The sequence below is a fragment of the Mytilus edulis genome, chromosome 3 (assembly GCF_963676685.1).
Source record: "Mytilus edulis chromosome 3, xbMytEdul2.2, whole genome shotgun sequence".
Classification (NCBI taxonomy): Eukaryota; Metazoa; Mollusca; class Bivalvia; order Mytilida; family Mytilidae; genus Mytilus; species Mytilus edulis.
The window spans coordinates 69953467-69965284 of record NC_092346.1 but is presented as its reverse complement, the minus strand read 5'-3'; the positions used below and the strand labels follow the sequence as shown (position 1 = coordinate 69965284).

At 30.7% G+C, this 11818-nt stretch overlaps 1 protein-coding gene across 2 annotated transcripts in view; it reads left to right on the top strand.

Annotated features, from left to right (window-relative positions):
• The first annotated feature begins 117 nt into the window (after positions 1 to 117).
• Positions 118 to 11818, top strand: part of LOC139517279 (uncharacterized) — a 28948-nt gene continuing 17247 nt past the window's right edge. Inside the window, exons 1-11 of one of the 2 annotated variants that reach the window (XM_071308178.1) lie at positions 118 to 309; positions 2444 to 2648; positions 3248 to 3414; positions 4979 to 5276; positions 5573 to 5646; positions 6242 to 6295; positions 6648 to 6756; positions 7339 to 7514; positions 8026 to 8253; positions 8877 to 9085; positions 9783 to 9923. In XM_071308178.1, coding sequence (XP_071164279.1) covers positions 148 to 309; positions 2444 to 2648; positions 3248 to 3414; positions 4979 to 5276; positions 5573 to 5646; positions 6242 to 6295; positions 6648 to 6756; positions 7339 to 7514; positions 8026 to 8253; positions 8877 to 9085; positions 9783 to 9923 — 1823 coding nt within the window. In that variant the 5' untranslated portion in view covers positions 118 to 147. The remainder of the gene's footprint in view (positions 310 to 2443; positions 2649 to 3247; positions 3415 to 4978; positions 5277 to 5572; positions 5647 to 6241; positions 6296 to 6647; positions 6757 to 7338; positions 7515 to 8025; positions 8254 to 8876; positions 9086 to 9782; positions 9924 to 11818) is intronic. The other variant, XM_071308179.1, reaches the window with a different exon arrangement.

Genomic DNA, 11818 nt, shown 5'->3' with positions numbered 1-11818 from the left:
AATTATTTGAATCAAAATTTTAATTTAAAGTACATAATACCAAGAAGATTGAAAATTAACATATTTTTTCATACTCTTTAGGCTTTGTATATCAAAATTCATTATGTTCATAAAGTTAATCTCTAAATTAGCGTCCTAGGTTTCAAGATGGACGACTGCAACTTGGATAAACTAGTCATAAAGCCCGGAAAATTGTCACCTGCGTTTCATAAAGACACAACAGAATATAATGTGACCCTAGCGAGCAATGTGGAAAAAATTCACGTTGACCCTCTCACCAGTGATACGGGTGCATCATATTGCATTTCTGTAAGAAATTATAAAAAAAAGTTTGGCCCTCTGCAGGCTCTGTATGTATGATATAACCAGACATGCCAGATGCAACTGCATGCCAGTGATGTCTGAAATGACGAATTATAATTATTAAATAACATTGCAAACTTGTACCAATGTCAATTCACACCACTTAAATCAAATTTGTATCACTGTCTGCAAACTCTTGCCATTTCAAACTCTCACCCAGTCCGGGAAAACTCCAACTTACAGATTATAACAAATAAAATTGCAAACATTATTTTTAAAACATTTGTATACTTTGTAAATTGTCATTGTATTTTTAATGTTACAAGCTCGCGATAGTACAAGCTCTCAGCATTTCTAGTTAACATTGGTGTTAGTTGACTTTTAGTAGTATGAGTTGACTAATTGTAGGATAGAGTTTGCAATGGTACTAAGATTTTAACATGATGGTGCCAATTTTACATGACAGCAACATAGTTGACATGCTGCCTGAACTAAATAGGGAAAAGATTTAACCTTACCCCAAAATTTTGCTTTTAAGTTTATTAAATTCTTTATAATGGGACAAAGTCCCCTATTACGGTTGTCCAAATAATTATGACATCTTGAAAGGCTATTATATTTTTTTCTTTGACCCCCTTACATCGACGCATGAAGGTGTCAAAGCAAAAATTTAAAATAGCCTTCCAAGACGTCATTATTAGAATCATATTCAAAACAGTGTAGCTGTGGCCATTGATTGACGACCTTAAATTATTCCATTGACTGGGACAGATTAGGTGAACGTGTGTCTGTAACGACAACTGCTCACCACTTACTTATTATAGAATTTAAACTGTGGGGTCACCAAAGGTTCTTAACGCCTTTAATATTATAATAATTCGAAAAATTAACCAGGAATAACTTTATGTTTTAATTCTTATTAATGATATAAATCAAAACATCGTGTTATTCCTGATTAGTTTTTCTAATTACTTTATTTAGGTGTTGAGAACCTTTTGTGGCCCCACAGTTTAAGTGTCTTTAACAAGTACATAGTGAGCAGCGGTTGTTACAGTCAAACGTTCACATAATCTGCCCCAGTCAATGGGAGAATTTAAGGTCGTTAATCAATGGCCACAGCTACACTGTTTTGAATATGATTCTATTTGGACTACTATTACGGTAGAAAAATCCACTAAAATAATAAAAATTGGGAAAATTCCCTAATTTTTCATTCTACTTGGCCAAGTTTACTTAAAACTTTACAATAGACTTCAGAGTTAATAGATTATCACATGAATGCACTCGAGTTGATATTCAGAACAACTCTAAGTAACTCTAGGGTAGAGGCCCTGACAAAGCATAGAAAATAAATATTCTCATTGGTTTGACGTCATTCAAGAGTTTCTCGAGTTTAACCTTGGCTTGGTGAGAGTTGGAACCAGAGTACGAGGGGTTAACTCGAGTGGTTCAAGTAAAATCGTATTGTTGAAACCCGAGTAAACTTGACAGTTTGAATTGTTTCAAGTGAACTTGGCCCTAATGAACTCAAAATCATTAACTTTATTATTATCCCACATCTGTGCAGAAATCTACTTCTTTTTTGAGTAAAATATATCTTTATTAGTCTAGTAAAATATAAGAAGGAACACTGTACATATCAATTTCATTTTTAGTAATTCTTTGATATGAAAAAATGTTACCTGATGATAGCATTTCTTTGTTTACATTGAATATGACGTCATAACATCACAACTAAACTCCTTAACGACAGAACCAAAATTTTACTTTTATTCTGTCATTTTGGTTTTTTATACGACCGCAATTTTTTTTTTAGGGGATTTATATTCAACAGCATCTATATATATAGTGTATTGCTCAAAAGCAAAAGATTTTTTTTCAAGTTCATCAGACCACATTCATTCTGTGTCAGAAACCTTTAAATTTGCTGTGTCAACTATTTAATCACAATCCAAATTCAGAGCTGTATCAAGCTTGAATGTTGTGTCCATACTTGCCCCAACTGTTCATGGTTCTACCTCTGCGGTCGTATAAAGCTGCACCCTGTGGATCATCTGGTTCTGTCTTGCAATTAAAATAATATTTTGATATCTAAATTGTACAGCGTTAACTGTTATTTTTGTTATTGATTTGTTGACAGGGAAGTGATGGTGGCAAGGATGTTCCTCTTAAAGAAGGTCAAATCACTGATATTAAGATAGAAGTCACTTCTGAAGATTGTACCATAAAGAATTATTTTATACATGCCAAAAGATTATCTGCAAAAGATGCTACATTGAGTGATCTAAAGTTATCAGATGGAGACTTATCACCAGAATTTTCTGACAATGTATTTGAATATTCTTGTAAGTAAAGTATTCAAATCTGCCTTTATTATATCCCAGAAAATTTGAAAATTATGTAATTGCTACACCAAAAAATTGATAACTATCCAGTATATTTTTTCAAGATTAGATAATATCCAGTATATTTTTTAAGATTAGATTTATGGTCAATTTGACATCTTATTTTGATTGTACCTTCATCATGTTCATAATCGTTGTTTTTAAAAAAAAAATATATATAAAAAAATTAAATAAACAAGTATGTAAGGGAATTCATGAAAAAATTAAAAGGAAAGACTCTTAGTTATATTTTTATCATGTAAGTAAATGGCACATGGATTCTTTTTGGCAGCCAACAAGTCAATCTCAAGATAAACTTTATTTGCCTACATGTACGTGTATACCATAAATTTTAGTATTGTAATTTCACCTAATGTATATATTGAATTAGTTGAGAAATAGCCTTGATAATGCTTCAGTTTCTTCACTTAAAACTGGAGATAAACCATATGAGTCATCTGTTATTTTTCTGAAAGTTGTTTGACGCTTACTGGAGTCACAATAGAAGCTGCATTTTAAAAAAAATAATTAGTTACTTCTTTATTTGTTGAATACTTTAGGTTTATTACCCTGCAATTCAGACAAGGTGACAGTAACACCAATTGCACCTGATCCCAAAAATGCAGTTCTTGTATGTAAAGAAAAACCAGGGACATCTACACCTCTTAATGTAGGGGAGACAAATCTCCAGATAGAAGTTACATCAGCTGATGGATCTAACAAACAGGTATACTAAAATTCTACCAAAAACCATTGACAATTATTTCATTGTTAACAAGTAAAAACTTTCAAGAGATATGTTTAAAGAAGAAAAAAACACTTTAAACCTAATGTTAAAATTACTGGATCATTTTGTTATGTTTAAATTCATGTACATTTTGTACTTGAAATTGTTAATGTTATCATTTGCTACATTATTCTTTGTGCTTAGGCCATTTTTAGAAAACAAAAAATGATAGGATTAATATCAAGCATGATGTTTTTGTGCTTGTTTTACCTTGCATTTACAAATGTTTAGAAAGACTGACAGTACATGATTTATGTCAGTCAGGATTCTACTTCGTCAAATTATCTCCCCATTAAGCCAGTTCATTTTCACTATCGTAGAAATGGAAGCCATTGTAGGGATGACGTGCTGCCAATTTTGCCCTTGAAAACCGATAAATTTATCCACATAGCACCATTAAGATCCTTATATGTCAGTTGTATTTTAAAGACAAATGTATCTACTAGCTAATAAGCATCAGTTAATGATTTTGTCTGCATTGATTCAACTCAAATCTATTGTCTGATCGATTGTCAGGTGGAATTTTCTAAAATTCATAAACATTTCAAAAAAATTCTAATTAAATATTTCTTGGAAGGGCAGACTAAAAAATTTCACTTGTTGGAAAATATAAACTCTAGTTATCACACACAAAAAAATCTTTTTTTTTTCTCGAAGATATGCATTTTCATCATCCAACTTAAAAGACTGTCGTCAAGTACTTTTAGTAACAAAAATTAGCTATTCGAACACACTTACTCTGTTTTTGTGATTCATTAGATAGGTATTTCACTTGTCCCATATATTTTATCTTTCAATACTGTGATTTTTTTATGTTATAAAGTCAACCTGTAGCTTTGATATATAAAAATGATAGAAAACTGAAGCGAGATGATATATAAAATATTCTTGCTTTGTATGTTTTCAAGACAAAATATTCAACTCAAACACACCCTAACATAAAAAGATGCACTAGATTTTCTCTTTTCTACACAATTGTTACCCATTTTTTGGAATTTTTTCTTGAGTCACATAACGAAAGGGCAGACACGAAAATTACTGAACTAATAGATTGATATGTTCTCCGTCTGTGGTAATTTAAAAAAAAAAAATTCGGAGGTTATGCATTTTCTACATCCAACTTGATAGATACTCATGTCGTCGACTTGATATCTAATTGTTCTGCTTAACTATGTAAAAGATAAATTGAAAACTTATGCAAATGGTGTTATAAATATGAAACACTTCGTAATTGAGAAGAAAATTGTCATTTTATTTGTTTCTATAAACTTTTAAAATTTGTGTTACTATAGTAAACATTACAGTAAGCATTTATCGCCTTCTCTAACAAAGAGCTTCGATTCTTTTGTTCTATTTCAACTAGGTTTTTGCCTGATGTCAATGGCTGTTGTCTGTAATATAAAATATTTGTACTAGTATACTCAATTTGAAAATTCAGATTCAATTCAATATTTCTACGTATATATTGTTTAGTTTCATACTATATTTTACTATATACACTCAGACTTACAGTTTAGATATTATAAGGAAGCCACTACCCAGATATGTCAAGATAACAGATGATAATTTAGCACAGCAATATGAATGTCCAATATCGCTGAGTTCTTTATACAGACCTATAACTATCAAAGCAAATGACGAAAAACATACATATTCAGCACCAAATATTGATGCATTTACTCGTACATCTAAAATTGACCCTCTTAGTGGAATACCATTGACTGGAGAATGGAGAATTGTGGATTATGATCTGGATAAGAAAATGGCAAATGCTCAGTCTTGCATTCCTCTTACATATGGAGGTATTTAGCATAATTTTATTAAGTAATTACAAAAAAAATCAGGATTTTGCAAAAAAAACATAAAACATAATTTCCTATTCAAATTGTACATGTATTTATAAATAAATGGTTTAACCACAAGTGTATAATGCAAAATATTCCCCTTTTTCACAGAGTAAAATGTTAGAATTTCCAACTGACACTTTACATCTATGCTTTTTGACTTGTTTAAGAAGTATAAGCTTACTTTTCTTAACATTTGATTAATTTGATAAAATGAAGACATAAATAAATGTTCTCTATTTTTTTCTCTACAGGAACTAGTGAAACAAAGAAATATTCAGAATTAGGAAGTATTATCGATAAAACAAATGTTGCACCAAAACCACTAGTAAGTTATCTTTGGTTTTTTTACAAGCATTCAGACTGAAGGTTCAGTTCTATTTTAAATAATTATGACATTTGATTCAAAATATTGGTGAATAAATGCATGACTCATAACCGTATCAAAGTTATCTGCTTAAAATAATATCCTATGTTTTTATGATTATTTTCAGTTCTCCTGTACCTTTAAAATCTCATCTTTATATTAATGTTAAAAAAAAAAAATTACGCCAAACCTTATTTCAAGTTTTGTTGATTTTTTTTCACTTAAGTTAGAACTTCAGAAAGATTTGTTTTCACTATTGCATTGACATTTATAAACAGAAATGTTTTCTTTACAGTATAAAATTTAAGTTCAATCTATTTATGAGCTTTTTTTCACATATTTGAAAGGCTATAAAATTGACCTTATTCAACAGAATTCTGTTGGTTGATTTATTTTTACATAACAATTTTTCAAAGATTGTGGATGGCAGTTTTTATGTTCTATTTATTTATCAAATTATATATTTTCATCTAAAAGTCAACTGACTTATAAAAATAATATCGGTAAAATCACGCTTGAATTCACAGAATATTATCACAATATTGCATATTTTTAGGATGTAAAAGACATGTTCAAGGATGTGACAGCTCCTCTTAATCATACTGTTCAGGTAATTATGAATAAAGAATACTGTACATGTATATATAATTTATTTTCATGTGGGGTTCTACAGAAATATTATTTAGGGATTTTGTGTTGCATTTTAAAATGACATTTTTTTTTGTTTAAACTCATAAAAGGAATTTTGACCACAAACATTAGCTATCTGTATTTTTTAAATAATCTTAACTATGTTCTGTCTTAACTGTTCTACGAAAAAGGTATCATTCTTTTCATGAAACCGAAAAAAATTAAAATATAACCTTTATCAAAAAGATATTATAAGTGTTACCAATCACGAAAGCAGTGTTTCACAAACAGTTGAGGCTAAGCCTATATGACAATTAAAAATCATTATTTAGGTTCGTAAATGGGAGAAACAAATGCAGCAATGTTTTGATGATCTTGATGATCTAAAGAAAGGTGGTGAAGAGTTTATACAGGAGTATTATAAAAGTTTACCTAAACCAGGTTGGTATAGTTTTACTATTTGAAGGTGTTAGCAGACATCTGTATGGGCACTTTCATTCATTTTTTGTCACCAGTCTATCTCCATGGCTATGTTGAATGTTCCAAGTACCGTCTTCGAAAATACAGCTCACTTATCATCATGTAAATTTTAAATTGAGGAGTCATTGACACTAAATAAGATAGAACTAATATTTAAAACATTCTAACTAAATCTGAGTTTTTGTATATTCATATTGAAATACTGCCATTCTAATTGCTAGCTAGGTTAAGCCTAAATTTTATACACTTGAACAGCCAATCACACTGGTCGCTCCTACATGTATTTTAGATGCTGGTATTCAAGATTGAAAAATCTACAATGGAGTATGACTAGATGTGTTTTGATGATTATGACAGATAATAATAGTAGATATTAAAATTACAAATAATAGGATTTGAAATTAAAGGACCTGTTACAGAAGTGTTTTAGAATAGAACAAACTGCATGAAATAAAGTTTTAAAAATTCAAAATAGGAATGGTTAAAGAAAATGGCATTTTTTGTCAAATTGTTTTTCTGATAATATTTTTTTTTGTATTTTAGGTGAGTCTAAACAGTATGATGACGGTTGTACTCCACTAGATTATCTACAAAGAGCTTCTCACTGCATTGCATCAGCTATTAAATTAAAACCTAAAGATCCTAATCTACATTTACAGTTAGGAAAAATATTAGAAGAAAAATACTACTGTGAAGATTTATTTGGTCAGAAAAAAGAGGTACATGCATGAATGAGTTCATCCAGGTTTTCTTTAATATGGTTTCATCAAAAGATAAATTTCTGGTGGTTGGTAGCTCTTATCTGCCAAAGAAAAAGTTATAAAAATCCCCCAAATGGGTTGTCTAAATATTGCTTTTAAAGAATTAGTGCTTTACTAGTGTTTTTGAATCTACAATGGAAATATTCCATGTTTATAAATACTTCATTGCAACTCACAAGTCATATTTTGATTGGTTTTTATATGATGTGTATGAAAATGATGGGGCTAAAATAAAAATCAATTAACCTGTGAACAAATTTATAAGATTATAGATTTAGTCCTTTGAATAAGAAATTTAATCTGAGTTTCTTATTTTTTTCAAATATCTTTCATGTGTTTATACAAATGTTCCATTGGAGAATACCAGATAGACAATACTAACCATTATGCACAAATGTATATTGTTTAACATATATTAGAATCATAAGACAAGTGTTAAGTTTTAATCAGTCATAATTTTCTATTCCAGGAGCATGAAGCTCTACCTTCGTTTAATCTTGACGCGAAGGAGAGTTCAAGGGATGAGGAATGTGCAGCTATCTGTAAACTGAGAGGAGTTGATGCTTCATCAGCACCAATTGCTTTACAACTGAAAGCTATTGATCAGGAATATCATCATCTGATAGAAAATGGTCAGAGTGTCCAGGCAGATCGTGTTATGGGTTTATTTGCATGGAAATCTAAGCAAGCATCTCAGGTTTGTAGATATAATGCCAAATTAGACATACTTTACTTACTTGTAATTCAGAATTTATTGCATGCATTTATTATTGCGATTTTTGAAATTTCGAAAAAATCTGAATACATGGCTATGATTCAGTTATCAGAATGTGAGTTTTTATAATTGTGAATCTGACCCAATATTTGCATTATGAAAAGTTGGCAATAATTTCTGAATTTACAGTAAAAAATATTAAAAAATTTGATTTAAAAAATCTAAACCCATTTAACTTCGACGTTAACTCAGTAAAATTTAGGGGGGGGGGGGGGGAATGGAATAAGTTAATATAGAACAAACAAATTATTTGAATGCTGACCATTTTTAGTAGTGTGCTGGTTCTGATCAATCTAATGGTTTTATTTCCTACTTGAATTTATATTTAAAAACTATCTTGGTTTGTCAATAATATTTGGTATACAGTTGCTTCATTATTAGTGCATCTTATTCCCATTAAATGAATGAGCCTTACTACCATCAAAGCCACTGATTTAAAAATTATTTGGGGAGCAAGGAAAAACCTTGATTTGGGGAAAATGAAAAAAAAAAGTATGATTGAAAAGTTTTAGTAATGATTTTCCTATAAATGGCATATTTTTTAGGAAGGTATGGCAGCACAGAAGGCCACAGATGAAGAGAATCCCCTGGGACAAGCTTATCTGAAATACATGGATGCATTAGTAATAGATGAAGCAAAAGCAGTGTTTAATTTCCATGTTGGTCGTCTCTTGGTGATACAGGGTAATTTTAGTGAAGCTGCAAAGAGATTAGAGGTGACCTTGAATTGGAACCCTAATTACCAAATGGGAAGGTTCGTTATTGGAAAATATACCATTTACAAGTTTGTCAACCTTTGAAGGAAATAAAATGTTTTTGTAGTTTTTAACATTGGAACATAATATCAAAGTAAAAAATTATTGGTATGCAAACATTGTTTGGTCTATCTCCACAATTTTTAGGTCTGTCTTTTTTAGAACCAATTTTTTTCCACCAAGTCATCTCCTATTGGACAAGGTTAGCTAGTGAAAAGGAACTACTGCATCTATAGAAATGTGGGCTATATTGCAATCACCTTGTTTATCTGTTTGTCAGACCGTCACTTGTCCGACAAACATTTTATCACATTTCCAAAAAACTACTTAACAACTAAGCTCCATTTTTTGTCAGCAGCTTGACAGTGTTAAGTTGTAATGTGTGAACACTATTCAGATCTGTCAAACACCAACTTCATGTGCGAGAAACTTCAATTTTTTTTATATGTTGAGAAACACCTCTGAAATTTCTAAAAATTTTGAGAAACACCTCCAAAATTCCTGAAATTTGACTTCATATCACTATCCACCAAAACCATGACCTTTAACAATGAAAAAAAAAAAACAAGTTCATTTCAGTTACAGGAACTTTAGTTCACTTATTACCTTAAAAAACTGAAAATTGAATTACTGGTTTAGTAGCTATCTAATTAATTTTGTTTCTTTGCATAATTAAAAATATTATTATTATTTCAGATTTTATTTAGGATTAGCTTTAGCATTACAAAAAGAGGGTCCAGGAGCTAGAGTTAAAGAAGCTGTTAGTTACTTGTTGGAAGCCATGGAAACTTTACTGACACAGAATACTAAATTTGCCATGACAGAGAGGGACCCAAGGTAAAGAAAACAAGAATGTGTCCTCAGTACACGAATGCCCCACTCGCACTATCATTTTCTATGTTCATTGGACCGTGAAATTGGAGTAAAATCTCTAATTTGGCATTAAAATTAGATAGATCATATCACAGGGAACATGTGTACCAAGTTTGAAGTCGATTGGACTTCAACTTCATCAAAAACTACCTTGACCAAAAACTTTAACCTGAGGCGGGACAGACGGACGGACGAACGAACGGACGAACGGACACACAGACCAGAAAACATAATGCCCCTCTACTATCGTAGGTGGGGCATAAAAATAGTAAAAAAGTCATATCATAAGCAATTTCATGTGAATTACTAAAGACTTATAGAAGGATAAATGATGATGAAAACAAAGTATCTAAGAATATCTAAAATTGTATGTATCACTGGTTGAATTGGTATGGCATGAGAATATGATCATATCTGAAAAAAACAATTTGAAAATAGGAATGTGGTACGATTGCCAAAGAGACAACTCTCAACCATGACCAAATAGTCTACAAAAAAAATTTGTCCTGTAATTATCCTTTCTTTTTCAAATGATTGATTAATTGAATGATGGTGATTAACACTGCTTTAAGCATATTTTCTAAATTGTGGTAACAAAGGAGTTAAATCATAGTTTACATTCAGCAACTTGATCATTTTTAATAATGCACATTGTTTTACAGGGATATAATTCATGAATAATATTTGACATATCTTAGAAATACATCCCTTGCTTTATGAAATATGATGGTCCATAGTGATAGGGTTGTGCATCTTTTCATACCAATTATCCACTACTGCTCTTTTCAGTCTTTCTCACCTTTGATTTATAACTGCATTCCCCTTCTATACATCTTACTGTGAAAGTACTTTAATTCGTGGGTATCAATTTTCGTGGTTTGAGCAATATTTACATGTTCGTGGGTTTTTAAATTCGTGGATTTTAGTTTTCTAAAAAAAAAATTATTGAAAAATTAAAGCCTTTAGAAACGAAGGTTACAAATAGTCTGGATTGAGGGTAATTGCAAAGTAAACATAGACCCGTGTAAATCGTAGTGATAACACTAATTAACCCATGGTAAAGTGAGACCATCAAAGGTGTTAATTAGGCCATTCACATGTCACCTAAAGAAAACAGCAACAGATTCAGATTCAGATTCAATATTTTATTAAAGTCTCACTACTTGCAATACATAAATATACAGTACATACAGAGTATATACACAATATAAAACAACATTAACAAATTTAATGCTATAAACGTATCTTGAGTTGTCAAATAATTCTTACCAAAATCAAGCCCAGCATGAAAGTATTATTTCCCATATGTACGAGAATTATGAGGATATAAAATGAACACTTTATCGTACTAGCATATCAATACCGGAAATCTGACTTTCATCGATCAAAAATATTTTTTATGAGAATTAAAAGATCAAAAGTTGTACAGTTTAGGTTATTAAAGATTAAATGGGTATAATCCTGCATGCAATTGTAGTTCTGTGACTGCTTTTAAAGTATTCTTAGATTTTGCGTTATTTAATATATTCTCTCGATCATATCAGTACGGGTAGTCAAACCTACCGATGGGGATATTTCCATGTTTTGATTTGGACAATGGTTGTTTTATTTCGTCGGACACTTAAATTCGTGGATAGAGTCGTCCACGAAAACCACGAAAATTGGTACCCCACGAATAAAAGTACTTTCACAGTATCACGATTTGTTAGAATGTTCTCATGAGTCTGAAATCATACAATGCTATTGTGCAGCTTTGGTTTTGTTTTTTGATCTGAAAAACTTATTTTTCACTCATGAAATCCTAAACAAAGCCATTGCTAGTGGGGCTTAGGGGATTTTTTTCATTTTGCTTAGTTCAT